We start from the raw sequence: 20504 nt of genomic DNA, 5'->3' as shown, positions 1-20504 counted from the left end.
CATACAGAACTTATGGGGGATTGAGCCAAATAGCACTTCTACATATCTAGCTGAAAATGGTGGTTCTGATACTTAAAGAAATTTAATGAACTATTTATCATTCCTGTTGAGAACAGTTTGGGTTTCAGAGAAATGCAAGGAAATACTGTGACTATAACTTATCTTAGAAATATCGACTGAAGAAAGGCAAATCTACATTTATTCTTCTATCTGGCTTTCATGGTTGATTTTCCATCTCTAAGGCCCATCGTCAAAATATCCTTGTTTATGTCATCCTTCCCTCTTGTCCATGGCCACTTCTGCCCTCCACAGATGCTGAGAATGCTACTCATAATAGTCTTTTCCTCTTCCATCTTATTAAGGTGTCCAGCCCACAGCAATATTTTTTTCATCCTTTGGCCACTATTAGTTTTCGAGTGCAAGTCTGCCAGTCCCTGATTTTTTTTAACAATCTCCATTTCTGTGACTGGGTGCCCTCTTGGGACCAAATATTCACCTTAATATCATTCTCTAGAAGGCGAGCAGTTTTTGTTCACCTGCTTTAACGTAAATGTTTCACAATAATACAGAGCTCTTGGGAAAATTACACTGTGGTATAGTCTAATTGTAAAACTTCTCGAAACTGCTATAACGCTCACACTGTCCCATAAGCAAAAATATGTTTTATTTGCTGATGCAGCCATTACCTCGATCTCAATTTCCACTGTATTCTGCTTATTGAAAGTGTTTCCCTTACATTTAAATGTGCCTATTCTTTTAAAAGTGACTTCATCAACTGTCAATGGGGACCATCATTGAGTATCCTGCCGAAGGCCTTGTACTCTGTTTTCTCCTCATTAATTTGTAACCCTGCCTTCCTTACAATATGCCTGTAAGAACTTGTCATAACTTTTAAGTTTACTTAGCTATCAGTTACTAGAACAACCTCTTTCATACATGCAAGCCGATTTATTGTGTTATTTCCCAGTCTTATTCCAGACGGGTTTCTATCTTTTCACTCTGCCATAGGCTCCCTCTGAACACAACTGTGCTAGACATATTATTTTCTGTGCAAACAAACTGTTTCAAGACACTGATGATGTATGCTGTCAGAAGTATTTTATAAGTCTATAAAAAAAACTATACGAATAAGAATGTTATGTTTCCAATCTTACTCAGTTATCTGTACGAGTGTAAGAAGCTGATCTCTTCCTCCTGATACTACACTGATAGCCCCTACATTTCTTTCTGCAATTGGCAACATTCTCTTTAGTATACAGAGACACACAATTTTGCAGCTTACATTAAGGATTACAACCCCTATATAATTATCACTTACCAGGGGGTGGTTGCTTTTTTTTATTATTACAGGGCAGATTACAGCCATTTTCCAGTCATCAAGCAGGCTCTCATACTCCTAAATATTCATTAGCAGCTTTGGAACTATTTTAACACGTATCAGTTCTCCGTTCTTTATTAGCTCTCCCGCAATTTCATCTTTACCAAAAGCCTTGTGGTGTTTTAGGTTTTTTATTACTTGCTGCGTTTCTTCTTCACTGGGGGTCTCTACTTTGTTGTCTACGGTGTCCTGTACGTCACATGGAAGCGATTCAATGGGGCCATCACAGTTTAACAATTCTTTGAAGTACTCTACCCATCACTGTCTTTTTACTTGAGTGTTATTTGTGACTGTCTTCCCCTGTGTGTCATTAATAAATGCTTGTTTTATTTCTGATAATTCCTTTACTTTCGGTACATTCCCTTTGGCTTCTTCTATTAGTCCCTTAATATTTCTGTTCCTCCTGCCTTAGTGTAGTCGCCCTGTCCTTCCTTATTCTGATATAGATTTACATCCATACCCTGCAAACCACAGTCAAGTGCATGGTGGAAAGTACATCCCACAGTACCAGCTATTAGGGTTTCTTCCTGCTCCATTCACATATGGAGTGCGGACAGAATGATTGTTTCAATGCCTCTTTGCGTGTAGCAGTTATTCTAATTCTAGTACCTCCCGCTGCGGAAGTCAAACACGCGCCAGAACAAATGGATGTGGCCAGTCCATAGAGGGCTCCGCGTCCGCGGCGGCACTTCCGCGCAGCGGCTCTCGCGCAGCAAGGGCGCCATCATTACACCATGTGCAGACTGCGGCCAATAGCCGCTCCCTCTGGTTTCGTATATAGGGACCCTCTCTGCCCTGGTCCAGTTAGTCTGGTACTCGCTCTGGATTGCGTCTCTATCTCGGCGGTACTGCGTTCTGGCCATTACTCGTTGTTGCATTTGCCTGGCTCCGGTTCCGAGTGGATTTAATGTTGGTGTTTGGTGTTGTGGTTTCTACAAGCCTCCGTTGTTTATCTCTTCCTTGTTGTGTCGGTCATAGTTGGTTGTGGTCAGTTGTTGTCAGTTGTCGTTGGTCTGTCGTCCGACTCGTCCTTGTGTTTACCCGGTGGTGCGTGCTCCACCGCCGGCAGTTTCCCCGCCTGGCGACTCCAATCCACAGCCCAAGGCGTTCCCACAGTTGGTTTTGGTTACCACACTAATCTTATCCTCACCAGCCCAATGTGAGCGACACACAGGGGATTGCAATACTTTCCTAGAATCATAATTTAAAGCCAGTTCTTGAAACTTTGTTAATAGACTTACTTTGGATGTTTTATGTCTAACTAACTCCCTATCCACCCTATATTCTAGACACCTCTTCCTAGCCAGCCTTCTCTTTTCAATCTTTTACTGGCTCACACAACTGAACACATTTTATCTGACGTCTTTCATTCGTCTGGAATTTCCTAGGCCACACTATTTACAGTTTCCTTAATTTGATACCAGTTATGGTTGACATCAGTTTCCTAGGTTTCCTTCACATTTACTTAGGCGCATTTATAGCATTTGTATACATAAAATGTAAACCCTGTCTACATGCCCTGGCTGGCTCATTGGTAACAACTGAACACTGTATCACCCTCCACCGACAGTATTGTAGGATACGATATGGAGAAGCTTGGGGTCAAACACACCAGTCTCCCAGTCCTTGTCACGTTCTATGAGCAGAAGCCACTACAACTGGGTCCTGTAGCTCCTCAATTGGCATCAAGAGACTTAGTGCATCCTGTTATAGCCTTCCCACGAAGGAAAAATCCTTGCAAGTACTGATAGAAAATTTTGGTGTCAAAGGAAAAAGGACGTGGCAGTTGAGAAAGGAGTGGGAGAGGGTAGTAGCCTACTACTGATGATATTCTAGCACTTAAAAATAAATAATTAATATGTGGTAATAAGACGATCATCAAATGTAAACAAACTACAGGCTTTGTTGACCCACATATTATCATGCTATTGTTTTCAAGTTGATTAAGAGTCTTGATTTGACATCAGGCTCTATGAGAATAAATAATTAAGTTGTCAAAGGAACTGCCCAAACATTACTCCCTAAGGGTCCGTTCATTTTTCTCGGTTGTAAATTCTCATTCAGTATCTTCCATACTGGTGCTGTTGCACACGGTAATGGGTGAAGTGTGATGTGTATCAGCATCATTGGCTGGCCTTCAAAATTGTAAATAGAGATGTGACAGCATACAAGACATTTCACACTTCTGAATTTGTCAACAAGCTCTGAGGGGGCCTAAATATCAACCTGATGCTCCTCTGATGATTTTTATGAGGAATGGGAGGAAAGTTAGTCCAGCAGAATGAGTGCCTCTGGACGAAGGGACATGGTACAGATTAAATCAATTAGAGTGCGAAATGAGATATTAAAAGCAATAGATGAGTTTTGCTATTTAGGCACCAAGTAACTGATGATGACTGAAGTAGAAAATAAATACAGAATTGGGGCAACACGAGGATCTGGATCCAAAAATTACTCATAAGACTTACCTGATGATTCTTAGCAATGGACTTTATTGTAATAACAATAAAATCAAACAATGAAAAGCCCATGACAAGCAACTCAACATGTCATCTTTACGGTGATTAGCAATCTATTCATTTCATAATTTTGTTAATAATAACAGATTCTATTTAGTCTTTGAATGACAACATAAAAATCTACATCACTGTAACGAAACACTTAGTTTGAGGAGATAAAATGATGAACAATTTCTCCTCGATCATGCATTGTACAAGATGTGGTTAAAGAAATGTGTTGTGTAGGTACTATCGTCATAAGTAATTCAGAGATGAACGCAAGCCAAATCCAATAAAAGTACAGTCCAACACGATCTTTAAGGGCTCCCAACAAACTAAGGACTTATTGTATCAGGTTATTAAACCAGGCCAAACAAAACATATTAAGAATAGTTTCAAAATATTGTCTAGAAAACTTAACAATATGCTGTGCAACAATTCTTAAAACATAATCTACATAGTGAAGGTAGAAGAGCTGCAGAGAAAATATGAAAAACAAAGACAATTTGCATTTAAAACTTACTTATACACTAAGAATATCTATGTCAGTAATATGTTCTCAATTAGAATAAGCATCACAAGAATAAAAGAACGGATGTTTACCTTGTACGGTGACTGCGATCCCGATGAGTTCGTATCAGGCACCTGGATAAGCTTCCGTGCAGTGCCATTCGGATCTGATAAATCTCGCACGCTGGCAGGAGTAACTGCAGCAGTTGTAACTGCAGGAGCGTGTTGCGGTGTAGTCCTATTTGCACTCACTGTAGCACCCACTTGAGCACTCCTCCTCGGTGACTGGGGAGGCGAGGATAAATCAATGACGTCGGCACCTGTCGTCGCTACACCGTACAAGTTTGTAGGGAAACGCGGTGGACCTGGTGTCCCATTCACCGGCACCAGAGGCGGCGGCGGGTACTTCGCAGTGGAAGCAGAGACGGGTGTCGGAACTACTTGTGCGGGAGCCGACGACACCTTGGGCTGGATCCGCACCTGCTGGGGCTGCGGCTGGGGGGCCACGGTGTAGTGTGGCGAGCACAGAGGAGATGCGGCAGGAGGCAACATCTGGTGCTGCGAGGGGTCAGCGAGCCCCATCAGATGCATGTTAGGCAGGCCCAGATTTGCCGAAGACGTGTAGGTGGCAGCTGTCGCCCTGCCGGAAATAACACCGTTCTGGCGTCGGCTCCTTCACGGTGTAGGAATACACATCATATACACATTAGTTAAAACTATGATAAAAAGATACTGTTTTACCCACCACCAAACCATTGCGCCAGCAAATTTGTTTTTTAAATACAGCCTGAATTTCGTGCTCTTAGCAATTAATTATCAATCTTTCAGAACTACTCCAACATGCACCACACTACTTTGTTAACACCTGTTAATTAAAAACTAATTTTTAAATCACCATTTGACTGCATTGTTGTTTATTTAATTACAACTCAGGTTTCAGCCTTTTATGCCGTTTTCAAGTGGTTGAATTCATGCCATTAACATATATTGCACGAAATCAAGCTCAAAATTGGCCATAACTAATTGTTGCAAATATTTATTATGTATATATTAAAACTGTAAGACTGCAATGATTAATAATTCATTGAAAAAAAAAAATCGATAAAGTAGGACCCTTTTTCAAAATTTTCGTAAAACAGCTTTTTCTGAAATTTGAGGGATAAATATTTTCAAACAGAAATTAAAGCAGGCTTATGAGACACTCATCAGATGAAATCTCCCTCAGTCACTTTCTAAAGCTACATCAAAATCTTTGCAAATGCTCATAAATTAAGTTTTAGTTGAGAGCCAATTTGGCATATTTCTACATATTCTTATAATACCTCATGGAAGATAGCAACTGGGATGGGTACCAAAAATTCTAGTCTATGAAACAAAACCCAGAGTTATTAGTGGAAACCTCTTGCCCTATATGAAACATTGTTTCCTTAAATATCTTTAAGCCTCATTTGGATTAAACTCCTACTGACATATTTGAAATTTTATGAAATGATATTTTTAACGTTCTGAATTATTTTAGATTAAAATTCAATAGTCAGTTGCACAACTAGGAAATTTATTTCACTTTACTGGTTTCCAACAGATTTAGCTGTCATCTTCAGAAGTCTATATGAAATGGACCCAAATTCTAATGATTTATAATACCCCAAATCGTGTAGACTTCCGAAGCCAACAGCTTAATCCAGTGAAACTGGTAAAGCTAAATAAATTTTCACACTTTGCTATCAATGACCGGATTTTATTTCGGAATATATACCACAGCCGCAGAGAAAATAACAGCTATGAAAAGAATTATGCACAAAATTAATAACAAAGCAACACCTTACTGTTGCTATTCCCGTAAAAGCTCTTTTCCACTAATTTTATACCCTACACCACCAATCAGAAACTAGCAAACCGAGGTCCAGGTCCGGACTGCGGGAAGTCAAAAACTTGACTGCAAAAAATATTTTGAAAGTATACTGAAGAAAATAATTTAAAAACTATTTTTCTGTAGATAACAATACGTTTGAGTGCCACCCTCGCCACTTTTAACAGTATTTTACAAGTAACTGTGTGATTGATTTGAGTTCTTAATGGTTTGTAGGTAGACTGAAAACCTAGCTGCTGTACTGTGTAGTGTAGGAGAAAGTGCTCTGGAGAGCGAGGGTGCAGGGGAGCAAGCTGTGTTGTTCCACACAAGAGCTCTGCACACCCAAGGGCAACATTAGAATTTTATTTAACGAAAAAGGAAATTAAATCAATCTCTGGCTCTGGCAACCTATGAAGCCTCTTAATCAGAGCAGGCCTATTCATTTTAACACAATTTTTGTGTTCATAACTCGAATGCCACTTTATGAAACTTTGACGTGGAATGACAAGTTTGTCTGTCAGGAAGGTGTACACAGCAGCGGCGACCTGCGACATTGAAGCGGCTCCTCTGCACTGCATTGGCAAGTGCCTTTTGATGGACAGCGAGTAGTAGCTTTGTAATGAATCTAAATACAGCAGACCAATTTTATCATTACTTCATCAATAGTTGCTGCAAACCTCATACGGAGCTGTTATTAATTTCTCTTATAGTAATAAGAAGCTTCTAACCTTTTTTGCGTCAGTATGGATCTTAAATTTCGTAAAGATGATAGTGAAAATAGGAAGATTTTAAGTGAGTAGACTGAACATTTCTTTCCCTTTTCTTTTTAACGCTGTGTGACAGGCCTCGAGCTGTTCCAGTTTCCTTCACATGCAACAAAACTGTCGCTTGTGTTAAATGTGCCAATTTAAAGTGACACGACCAAACATCAAGTGACAGTACCAAACATTTTATCAACAGTTCCATAAAAATTTCCTCTTGATAATAAAGCTTGTCAAAAAAATCTCTACACATACCTACTGTCTTAAAAAAAATCACGACCTTACAAAATCGCTCTATGTGAGTGCAAGCAAAATCTGCCGAAAAAGTATTGTGCGTTTGTTGGGCGCTTGATGGACATCAGAAGCCATTTTCAGGCTCAGAGAGACAGAGAGAGAGAGAGAGAGAGAGAGAGAGAGACAGACAGACAGGAGGTTGCAAGTGGCTGTGGCACTTTTTGAAGAGAAAAAAGTTCAAGGTATTCACTGATGGCAAAAAGAAATATAAGAAGAGCAGAAATGTTACATTCTAACAGTAAAAGCAGTTTGCTCGAACTTATGCAGAAGATGCCTTGCCACGCCATAGCACTTGATGAATCATGTGGCATTTTTAATGAAGAACGCATGTCTACTTTTGTGCCGTTTTTTGATATAGAAAGTAAAGCGTTTAAGAAAGAATTGCTAGCAATATTGCTGTTTAAGACTAGACTCACAAAGAAGATTCATTCAAGACTTTTGACAACTTCGTGACAAAATGAAGCATTACTTACTATAAAATTACATGTCTCAACTGACAGGGGACCAGCGATGATTGGCAAAAAAAGGGACCAGTAAAGAAAATCGAGAATAATAATGCTGCACTACTATTTTATCAGTGCATAATTCACCAGGCAGCACTCTGTGGAAAACTTTGTGCCACTCTGAAAGAAGTAATGGACTGTTTGAACAAGTTGACCAGCTTTATGAGGTCTCTTTCTACTATTCAGCATAGACAGCTCAAAGAATTTCTACCCCGAGTGTAATTTGTCGCGTTCTAACTCAATGCAGCACAAGTGATTAACGTTTTTGGTAAACAAAAGAAGTAACCTCCTTTGTAGACAACTTTGTGGATACACAACCAGCAACGAAGTATCTGGAGTTCCAAGCAAATGAATGCAATATTTTACCTGTGGCTTTCCTGGAAGACATGCTGAAACATTTAAATGTGTTCAATATCGAGCTGCAAGGAAATGGGAAATTAATGTGTGATATGATGCAAAATGTGTTTTCTCTGTTGCAAGCTGGATATCTTTGAAAAAGAATTGAAAGTCAAGAATTTATTCACTTTCCAAAAATTCCTGAATATCAAGGTAACTATGACATGGATGCTGCAGTATTTTCAAATTTTACATCAGATCTTAGGAGGAATCTGATATGTCTGCGTAAGCAGAAGAAACTAACGATCAAATTTCGAAACAATTTATTGGACTGTTCAATTAACCAAAACAAATTCTCCAAGTATAACACCAACATAAAACAGTGATCCATCTTCGAATCACAACTACGTAGAAGAACAAGATAGAAAACAACTGAAATAATTTCCTACTAGTCTCCACCAGAGACTTCTCCGATATACCAAGCCTAATCCAGAGATCAGCGAGAAGATCCAAGCCGGGCTGCCGGGGCGGCAGCTATCCAAGTCTGCTGGCGGTCGATGAACTCCCGATGTGCGGCCGAGCACTGGCCTTTATAGTGCTTCGCCGGATGAGTACCTCGGAGCTATTTTTCATCACGTGGTTGACGTGTGAAAATAGTTCCAGGATCTGCAGCGACCTCTTCCTTATGTTTATGTGGGCCGGTAGTGGCCCCTGGTGGCCGCCGGTGTCTTTGCTGTGGTGGTGGTGGTGTTGTGGTTGCTGCTGTGGCCGTTCATCAATACTGCCTGTCGGTTGTGTGGTGCTTCGGTGTGCCTGCGAAGGCGGGCAACCCGCGGTTGCAGGCTGTCAGTTTGGTTGCTGATATTCTAGGCGCCATGATGTCTGGTGGAGAAGGCCACAGCAGAATCAGCAGCAAGACTCCAAGACTTCATGGAAACATAGTTGTCGTAATTCTTAAAATAGCCTTTTGAAGTTTCTCCAGCAGCAGAGGTTGCGAGGTTGTTCCATCTTTCAAAGCCTTTCCTCCAAATAGAGATAATGGACTTGAAAGAAGAGGCTTCCTTGCAAACGTATAAAACTGCAACCACCAAAGAATTTTGGAGTAAACATGTCGAAGAAAAACAAAAAAATTGCAAAAAATTAGCCGTTTCCACATGTTTGTGAAAGAAACTTCACGCTCTTCAGAAAATAATCAGGTAGCAATGTTAAAAAACGTTTACTATTTTCTATGAACTTCACTTGGTTAGATGCCTTAATTATTGAATAGCTATACAGAGAATTGTGTGTTCCTGTGACATTATTTGAGTAGAATAATGTAGTAAAAACACACAGGAGGAGGTAGACAAACATGTTTTAAGAAAAAAATGATTTGTTACAAGGCAAGTTGCTCTTCTGCACTACCTTTTTTTCCAATACAATGATTATATATTCTTGTTACTGGAACTATTTTCTAGTGCATTTTTTTCTGTTTAGTGTCAAGCTTCTTGTTTTTGAAATTCACAGTGGTACTGTAATTGTTCACATCAAACAGAAAAGACTATGAAGGGACGATGGATAACATGAAAGGCAGAAAGAAAAATCTTGCACTAATAGCGATACTGCAAATGTAGTAGCTGACACACAAATTAGCCTAGTGGCAACAATCTGAAGATAGCCACATGGAATGACATATGATTAGTTACCAGTATTATTTGATATTCTTAAAATTCAAGTAATTTATAGTTTGAACCAAGTCTGACTAAAATTAATCATTAAGAATTCTATAGTTTTAGGATGCCACACAGCAGCATTTCACTTTAAACAGAGAGTCAAGAAAGACACACAACTGAGTCTTCAATTACTGGGCTAGATACACACAACTGAGTCTCCACTTCCTGGGCTACTGAGCTACATAATTTGTGTTGCAATGCTTGTAACACCAAATGACTGTCCAACGAGAAAAATCTGAGGGCCCAGCAGTGGCTATGCCAATGTGGGACACTCCCCCTAATGTTGGCAAGTAATAGTAGCATCTTTTTTTCGACTGTCTGCTATTTCCTTACAGTGTGAATATTTATAAATAGAGACCTGAAAAAAATAAATGCAACTATAGATGCAAATTCTAAATGTGAAAACGCAAATTTACCTAACAGATGCTGTTTCACAGAGAATTGTATCCAGATGAACTATTTTATCCAATATTGTAGGAAATAGCTCTATTTTCTGTAAATAAAAATAAAAATGGAACCAATGTTTAGTGACTGGTATATCACATCATCCCCTGAAGCCTAATTTGGAAAACTGTAAAAACGCGTTTGCCAAATAAAAACTGCACAAGTGCAACAACATATGCTCTGGTGCCACTCCGGTTGCAGGCCACTGCATGGTCTGTATAAAACGCAAGCACATGCCACACAATGCAATGTTGTACCTAGCCACGGGACCTAGCGTCTTAGAGAAAGGAATGACATATGTTTGCCTGTTGACTGAAGTTCAAATTTGGCATAATGTGGATACTTTAATGAGGCAGTTTTAGGAAGAGCGTGTTTTGAATGGTGGTGGTGTCAAGTACCGGTAGAGGGCAGGCCTGAACTATTTCATTTACGATATTGCCAACTCAGCAAATTATTTGCAGCAGCTGTTAGCAAATGCTGTGTTGTGCAGCACTTTTTTCTTCTTTTTCTTTTTGTGTTTTGAAATAAGTGAAGAGACTAACACTGGTCCATCACAGAGTTCAATTACAAGCCTCACAACACCGAAAGGGATTGGCGACCCTTTTTACCGGGTGTTGGCTGCTGCCCTGTGAGGGGAGTTGGGCTTGTTTGCCCACAACATTCCTCTCCCCTCTGGTGGTCTCAATTCTAGTTTCTCTACACTTGCGACTGACAGCCAGTTTATAGTGCCCGCACTCTGCACTACAGAGAAAAGAAAACAAAATCTTTCAACGTAATGTATTTCGACAGCACTCATATTCTTCCTGTAGTGTGCAAATGGAGTTATTTTCGGTTCTATTTCTACACTAAATGTGTTGTCAGTTCTATTTGTAGCACTGTCAAGTATGGGTTACACAACTATGAGTTTCCATCAAAGACATAAAATAATATTCTGAAGATTTTGTAACTATCGAATTGAGTGGGAAGAGAAAAGTAATGTCAAGAACTTCTAAAATCTGAGAAGCTTCTGCTTCTCAACAGAAAGTATCATTTTTTGAAAGGTTAAACAGAGCCAAAAGAAGAAAACTAGCAAATATCATTTTAGAAAAAACTTCTGAAGTTTTCGGAAAACAAACAGTTCAGCCAAAATTTCTCAAAAGAATTATTTTGATTTTAGTCTCATTCCTTTCTTGTGCTGATTTATCCAATGGCATGATCACTAAATGAAGGAAGAATTACATCTGTTATTTGCTAAGACATCTCATGTAGGAGCCCATCATCAGTTTAAGTGGTTTGTAAGAACTTCACAGTTTAGCAGAGATCTTTTTACTTTTTTGTGAAACCGACTGTCCCACCCCCAACAATAAACACATGATGTTTTCATCCACTACGCCCCTGTATTATAGCATTTCAGCTGATTGCAATCCATTTTGGTACCAACGCATTTTGGTGAAAACCTCCCTCAATCTCTGTTTTCAACAGATTTTATGTTATGCTAAAAACGATCCCCAATGTTTGTTTGTTAACATACTTACGAGCACCTCCCTCTATTGCTTGGTATTACACATACTTTTATAAATTAGGTCTTTTTTTGCTCTCTACTGCAAGCAAAGCATTCACTATGCCATATCAGATGCCAAACTATCAGCAATAGCTAACAGACTTCAAATGTCACAGCCCAGAAATAAACACACTAAGTCCATCAAACCATCTCCTTAAATTATATTACCAAATGAAAGACCATCACTTAAAAAGCACATGCTCCCCATTCACAATAAGCAAATAAATGGAAAGTACAATTTCCTTTCTCTACATACACAGTACACTTCAGTTTATGGAAACGAGAGAAATATAATACAGCTTCCAGGTTTGCCACTCCATCTCAACCTGGTTGTAGACTTGTGGCATTGGTTGAGGCAAATATGCACAACAAAAGAACATCAATTGATCTGGTGGAAGAGAAGTGGGGGGGGGGGATTCTCTTCATCAAGTTCTGTGTGTGTGTGTGTGTGTGTGTGTGTGTGTGTGTGTGTGTGAGAGAGAGAGAGAGAGAGAGAGAGAGAGAGAGAGGGGGGGGGGGGGGGGGAGAGGGAGGGAGAGGGAGAGAGAGAGAGAGAGAGAGAGAGAGAGAGAGAGAGAGAGAGAGAGAGATTGGGGGGAGGGGGACTAAGGCTAGGGCTAACTTTCACACTAACCCATTTTACACAACACAATGCGCAAAAATGCAAAATGATATAATGTAGCATAGCTTCTGGCAATATAAGCTGCATTATATTTGCAACTCAAAGGCTTGTAAGTCGAATAAATAACTACACAAAAATTCTTACCATTGGAACTTAAATGAAAAACTGAATTTCTGTTCTCCACTTCATTAAAAGATAATTGCTCAAACCAAAAAATTACATACAATGATAAACAAATACTTGTTTATAAATGCCTATAACAACATTTCCCAAGTTTTGGTGACAGGCAACAAATTCTGTACAATGACCACTGGAAAAAAAATGTATTTACAACAAATATTTCAGGTTGGTTTCACAATTGTTTTTTCAGGGTAGGGTACATACTTAGTTAATTAACAGGATATCATTCCAAATCTATTAACAAGCAACACTACAGAACTACTCTGTTTATAACTTTAAACACCAACTGAGTCCAGTGGGATTAATAAGACCCAGACAAACCAAAATCAGATTCTAATTATCTAAAAAACTTTTATGGAAATCACTTACGCAGCAGAGTACACTCAGTCAGGACAGTATAGTCAACTGATTAAAAATACATAGTGTAACTGGATTGATTTTCAAGTTCACATTCACAATAATAGGCAGACAAAATGCACAAACAGTCTGCTAACACTGCCAAGTTTGAAGAGGGGGGAGGGGGGGAGGGGGGGAGGGGGGGAGGGGGGAGGAGGGAGAGAGAGAGAGAGAGAGAGAGAGAGAGAGAGAGAGAGAGAGAGACATAAAAGTGACATCCCACTATCAGATTTATTATAAATGCGAAAGCTTCTATAAAAAATGCATTCACAAAGTGACTGGCAAAATGGGAAAGAGCATAATACCATGTAAATCAACTAAAACAGAACACGAAGTCCAGCTGTCTCATGCCTCTATAACATTTTTCTTGTAAATCAATGACTCACCAATCATCCTTCCCATACGTTGGATAACTAAAAGAAACAGTACACGACAGTGAGCTACGGCAAAGGTTATTGATGTAATGGATTACTGATAGCAAGTAATTACAACAGCATAATTAATTAAACATGCACCTTAAAGTGACATAATTTACAGGTCCAAGAAGTTAAGACCAGGTAAAGAACTATTTGTTATAAAAGATCCAGACAGATTAAACCTGTTTACCAGACCAAGACTCAACCTTGAACCATTTGTGGGCAATTCTCTACCTAAACACGTTATCCAATCAAGATTCACGACAAACTTTCACAGTTTCGATTTTCTCAGTGCCTCTCCCCTACCCACTATTGTGGGAAATTGCTGTAGCCAATCTTTAAAAGTGTCAGTTCACATCACAAATACACTGTTTGTGAAACTTTTCTACTCCATAATGTACTTTGGACTTTCCTGAACATTTTGGTATATGATACATTAAAATCAAACAATTGTGAGACCTTCAAATAATATTTTGAATGTTGACATGTGACTGTCAAATTTCGTGGCTACGCATATACTGCCACAGTTGAGCAGTCATATATTGGGAACTACACAGTCTAGAAGGCTGTGGATTGCTTTGTTTTGCGCCTTTTGCTATGTCCCAGAAGTTGGCATTATGAACAAACAAATCAGTCCTTTGTTTCTGACACTAGTTTTCGTTGAAAATATTGTGATTATCAGCTATTTTTGCAGTAAGCTAACTTCTATTGCTTTTTATATGTAAATAAAATGACTAAGGATAAAAGTAACTTCAAGAAACGCAGAAGAACAGATTAGTTCATAAGCAGCAGTGTATAAAAAATTATGAGGGGACAAATGAGGAATGACAGTAAAAGGAGCAGTTAACATTATCCAGCATTCAACATTATCCAGCATTCGCAGAAGGAGAGAGGTGTCAGATATGTGAATTACTTAGGTGATGGAGACAGCAAGGCTTTCACTGCAGTACAAAACAGTAAGCCATAAGATGTTCCTATACAAAAACTTGAGTGGGTAAGACACGTCAAGAAAAGGATGGGAACACGTCTATGTAACCTAAAAACCAAGCTGGGTAACACAAAACTGTCTGACGGCAAGACAACAACATGTACTGGAAGACTAATGGGCAAAGTAATTGATGAATTACAGGATCAAATATCAACCAATGAAAAACCATGTCATGCTTTGTGTTGTGAGTTAACAAGCATTGTGCTCCCATTTAAATACATGGCCAAAAGAGTCAGCCTTCAGGTATTGTGAAACAAACCCTGTCGTCCAGAACGGCATGCCACAAAGGGCACAGATTCACCACAAGATGGGGAAACACACAAGCGTCTATTGAGGCCTAAGCGCTGTAGTGTGCGAGTGAGACAGACGAGAACCTACGTCAAAGGGGAATTCAGTAGAAGCCTTTTGTGGCCAAAGAGAGGTAGCAGTGTTAAATGTGGCAGACCTAAGTTTGGCCACAAGGAGAAACATTTATGGAAACTATTTAATTCTGTAGTAATTCAGGGAATTGAGCCACAGTAATTTTAATCTACCATCCTTCATAAATTTTCATGGTGATTCCAATAAAACTTGAATATTGATCATATCTATAAAAGTTTAGGATTTACTGTTAAAGTGAAATTCAAAAGTTTTTTAACAAAGACCTGAATGCTAAAATCTGAACACTTTAGGCGATCTTAACGATCGACATTTCATATAGAAGCGCATCACTAAAATGACAAACGTTGTTCGTATCAACTCTGTAACTTTATTTGTTTAAAAGATATAGTAAATTTAAATTATCAGTATTTTCAGTTAAGCATCGGATCATCATTTCCTCCACACAAAACACATTGAACGATGATAGCAAGACACCTTACTGAATCATTAAGTACCAGAATATTTGCTGTAAAGTTTAGTGCATAATTGTGTGAATCTATTTATTGCGCCTATCGCGACTCAGCATCTCTGCTATATGGTGAGGAGCAACTTTCCTTAATAGTTACTTTTGTTCTTTGTTTATCAGAAAGCACATTGGTGCAAGGCTACTGGCCGTGACATTCAAAGCTACGAAGGAAACTGTTTTGGTTTTATGTACCAGAATTTAACATTTATTATGTAATGGATATTATTGTTACTTTATTCAGAATGTGAAAGAGGTCAAGCTTTTATTATTTAAATATGTTAAAATGTAAAATAATGTATAATAAGCTGTAGCCAATCAGATGGACAGCCTCAGGAAATTGAACTGCCCTAGTCAGTTGAGCGGAGATGTTCAGCACGCGGGAAAATGCAGCCGGGGACGGGCAGAGAGATAGTTCTGGTCTAGACACCAAAGAGTACAGTTCAGCTGGACACAATAAAGTAAACAGTTCAGATTGAGACACGAAAGCGGACGATCTGTCTTTAGGCAGCTAGGAAGTGAAACGACTTTGAAAATTTTGCGTTGTGTGGTATCACAGGACTTAGTCTCTGAGTGGTAAGCAGCCATGCATCTGGTGTGAACTCCAACTTTCCGAGTAAATATCAAGGTGGAGTATTGGACTTGTGTTTCACAATGAGACTGTGAATAATCTAACTGTGTCAAATGGATATGCGCTCGAGTGTAACAGTAACTCTAAACATGACCACTTTTGCTATCAGTTTGCTTTCTGAATAAACATTATTCTAACCAAATCGCAACTGAATGGCCTACATCTTTTATGGGTCGTTAATTTAGTTCCCGATATTATTATTACTGTTTTTATATGCTATGTTAACTTTGTATTTCGCAAACTTGCCATCAGCCAGAGAATTTAACCAAAGGGTCACAAGTGTCTAATTTAGGGCGTATGATGCGACACGTGCGGTTCAACCCCTAGATGAGTTTGAGCCAAGACATTTCGACGAAGAGGAACCACATGTGAACCCGAACATCTTTAGGATGCTAGCTTGCAGTGTCCACCTCCACCAAACACTTGGTGTAAATATAGGCAAGCTGAATTTTCTGGCATCCTGCATGAATTTACACATAAAACATTCTCTTCCTTTTGCAGTAATGGAGGCAATCAAACCTATTTACAGAGATTTGGCAAATCCTGAGCTACTAAAGAAGTGTTTACATGGAAAGACCCAGAAGGTGAATGAGTCCTTCAATAATGTTGTGTGGTGTTGTGTGCCTAAAAATGTATTTGTTCGCCGTATGACTCTAAAGTTACCACTGTCTTACGCTGTAATAACTTTTAATAGTGGGAACTATGAAAGACTTAAGGTTCTGGAGAAGTTATGGGTAAGATTTGGACAGAACAAAGTTAAAGGACTGCGGGAACTGGATGAGCTCCATGTATGCAAAGCAGAGTTAGCTGCACAGCAAATGATAAAAGAAGCAAGAAAGAAAAGAGGAGGCAAGCACTGGGCTGTTGCGACACTGAAAAAGAGACAGACTATGGACCAGGACAATTCTAGTACATAAAAGACGCAGAAATGTAAGTCAGTATAAGAAATTGTAATAAAAAATGTTTTAAACCTCAATATATCTGAACTTCATTTTTTGCAATATATGGCCCATTTTCAAAAAAATTCTGATGGTGGAGACATGAAATTTTCACAGCATGCCAAGTGAGAGATTCAACACATATGGAACTAAAATAATTAAAATAACCTGAGTTGTTATGTCAAAAAAACTGAGTGTTTGGGGAAAAACATGCCCCAGAATACAATTTAACTAATAATTGTAGTTCAGTGTATCTAGAAAGGTGCATTCAATAATTATGGAAAACTGTTGGTGTCTTAAAAAGTTTCCAAGATCATAGGTCACAAAATTCGATAATTTAACAGAGCATATAATGCCCCTTAACAATAATTGTGTTACACAAAAGGTAGACTCAACTGCAGGTACTAATGCAACAGTGCCTGAACTTATGTTTGGTTACATATTAAGAAAATCGCAATATTAAACGAACAACAATTGTGAGAAATACACACAAAAAAGATGTCACTAAAATTTAGGTAATACAGTTTTATGTCTGCCACCTTTTAATCTCTTATGTGCTCTGTATAGGCACATACAAAGAACTTTAACACAGCCAAAGTGACATAAATAACAGCTACTTGCGTCACACAAGTGAAATAATTCAATACCAAAGCAAGTGCATTTCACTGGTATGTACTACTGCCAGAGAACTGCCCTTTCCACAGTAACAGCAATTCATCATCAGGGGATAATTCATGTTCAGGAAATTAAATTTTTTTCTGCAGATGACCAACGACAGCAGGAATACCACAGTCTTTTGTATAATGAAGGAACTTCAAGAGAAGACTAAATCTGCTTTCCAACATAACTAAATCAGCTTTCCGACATAAATTTCAGGAGAATTAGTGTTTCAAGGTCTTCTTTCCTTGAATAATACACTTCGAAGTCCGGTTTTTGAATAATCCATTGGAGGTATAAAAAAACTACTTCTTCTTCTTCTGCTGCTTTTACAGCCTCACTGTACTCATCAATCAACATTTTATGGTCATTTTCAATAGACTTTCTTTCCAAATTACCCAGTATCTTTTCATTTGTTCTGATCTTTTTTGTTATTCCTTATCTGTAAATACCCATTTAAATGCTTGCCATTCATATATTTTTGATTTAAATCTTATTTTTATGTTTTCAGTTTCTTTAAATTTTCGATTTTGTTTTGCAAATCATCCAGGATTAATTCTAGCTCTTCCGTATCCTCCCTGGTTTCCTCTACCCATCCTACTTGTGCTTAATGTTCTGAAGATTCTGTGTAATTTTTCTTGGTAATCTAATTCCTGGTGTCCCCATAAAGCGAAGAAAAAAAGAAGAGGAGGAACAGCAAGAGAAATCATTTTTTCCCTGTATAGCATCTAGAATGGGCTCCAGTTCGTTGTACACCACTTCACATGACACTATCCACCACTGTCCATCTTTTGGATATTTCTTATTGTTCTAGCTATTCTTCTCTCTCCTTTCACGATTTTGTCGATTCTGTTTTTTTGGGCAATGCTGAAAAGCGTCTTACTTCTGTATGTCACCTTTGATTGACGTTTTTATTTAGTTTTGACTGACAGTCATTTTTTTATTGCACGTGTATCATGTTGATTTTAGAGGTTTTATCATTTTGTTAATTCTTTCTCGCCATGCAGGTTTCTAGCCCAAGTTGTATGTTATAATTTCTCCTAGGTATTTAAACTGTTTCACCACTCTTAATTTCTCATTATTTACTATTATGTGGCTGATTACTAGTAGATCTGCTCCATTACCTCAGTCTTTTCAAATGATATCTGGAGTCCTATCTTTTGTGGTATATTTTGTAGGCTGCTTATTTTATTTCCAGCTTCTTGAATGTTATTAGCTAGTAATGTAAAGTCATCTGCGAAATCCAAGGAATTTTGAAGTTTATTTGATATTCCTGGTTCCAATTCTAATGTTCTTAGGATTCTTCTCGAACAATTCCTGTTTCACGTACTCCAGAGCACAGTGGAAATGTAATGGCACTAGAACTATCTTCCCGTCTTAACCTTGTTTTAGACACAAACAGCTCACAATATTTCTCCTCTGAACTTTACTTTAGATTTGGTGCTTGTTACAGTTAAGTTTATCATTTTTAGTAATTAAGGACAGAGACTGATATCTTGTAGTATCTTCAGCATTGAAAATCTGCGGATACAATCATAAGCTTTTCTGAAATCTACAAAGGTTATTAAAAGTTTTTGTGTCTGTTTGTAGTAATCCATTACCAATTTTAAAGTGATTATCTGTTCTGGGCAGCTTCTCCAGGGTCTAAATCCTCCTTGGTATTCACCTATTTCCACTTCAGGTTAATTTTTAAGATTATAGAGACTTCTGGACATTTCTTGTAAGTGATCTCCGAAAGGAAAATTCCTCTACAGTTGTCTGGCAAAATCAAACAATGGAAAATCCAGGAAGGAATGTAACAATATTAGAAAAGGAAAGTTGCCGCTCATCGTATAGCACAGATGCGGAGTTTCAGATAAGTACGAGGTGCATTCAAATTCTAAGGCCTCTGATTTTTTTTCTCCGGACTGGAAAGAGATAGAAACGCGCGCATTGTTTTAAAATGAGGCCGCGTTTATTGTCAATACGTCCCAGAGATGGCAGCACCGTATGGCAGATGGAATTTTACCGCCAGCGGCGAGAATGAGAACTGTTTTAAATACTTAAAATGGCAACGTTTACCTTACTTGAACAGCGTGCAATAATTCGTCTTCTGAACTTGTGTGGTGTGAAACCAATTGAAATTCATCGATAGTTGAAGGAGACATGTGGTGATGAAGTTACGGATGTGTCGAAAGTGCGTTCGTGGGTGCGACAGTTTAATGAAGGCAGAACATCATGTGACAACAAACCGAAACAACCTCGGGCTCGCACAAGCCGGTCTGACGACATAATCGAGAAAGTGCAGAGAATTGTTTTGGGGGATCGCCAAATGACTGTTGAACAGATCGCCTCCAGAGTTGGCATTTCTGTGGGTTCTGTGCACACAATCCTGCATGACGACCTGAAAATGCGAAAAGTGTCATCCAGGTGGGTGCCACAAATGCTGACAGACGACCACATGGCTGCCCGTGTGGCATGTTGCCAAGCAATGTTGACGCGCAATGACAGCATGAATGGGACTTTCTTTTCGTCGGTTGTGACAATGGATGAGACGTGGACGCCATTTTTCAATCCAGAAACAAAGCGCCAGTCAGCTCAATGGAAGCACACAGATTCACCGCCACCAAAAAAATTTCGGGTAACCGCTAGTGCTGAAAAAATGATGGTGTCCATGTTTGGGACAGCGAGGGCGTAATCATTACCCATTGCGTTCCAAAGGGCACTACGGTAACAGGTGCATCCTACGAAAATGTTTTGAAGAACAAATTCCTTCCTGCACTGCAACAAAAACGTCCAGGAAGGGCTGCGCGTGTGCTGTTTCACCAAGACAACGCACCCGCACATCGAGCTAACGTTACACAACAGTTTCTTCGTGATAACAACTTTGAAGTGATTCCTCATGCTCCCTACTCACCTGACCTGGCTCCTAGTGACTCTCCGTGGCCGCACATTAACCAGCCGTGCTGCTATTGCCTCAGCGATTTTC

The 20504-nt window shown here is 39.0% G+C and overlaps 1 protein-coding gene across 1 annotated transcript in view; it reads right to left on the bottom strand.

Annotated features, from left to right (window-relative positions):
• The window catches only part of LOC126412071 (uncharacterized), a 97874-nt gene that overhangs the window by 34301 nt on the left and 43069 nt on the right, over positions 1-20504 (bottom strand). Inside the window, 1 exon segment of the mRNA XM_050081469.1 lies at positions 4480-5026. Coding sequence (XP_049937426.1) covers positions 4480-5026 — 547 coding nt within the window.

Source organism: Schistocerca serialis, chromosome 7, assembly GCF_023864345.2.
Source record: "Schistocerca serialis cubense isolate TAMUIC-IGC-003099 chromosome 7, iqSchSeri2.2, whole genome shotgun sequence".
NCBI lineage: Eukaryota > Metazoa > Arthropoda > Insecta > Orthoptera > Acrididae > Schistocerca > Schistocerca serialis.
This window is presented reverse-complemented; position numbering and strand designations above follow the sequence as displayed.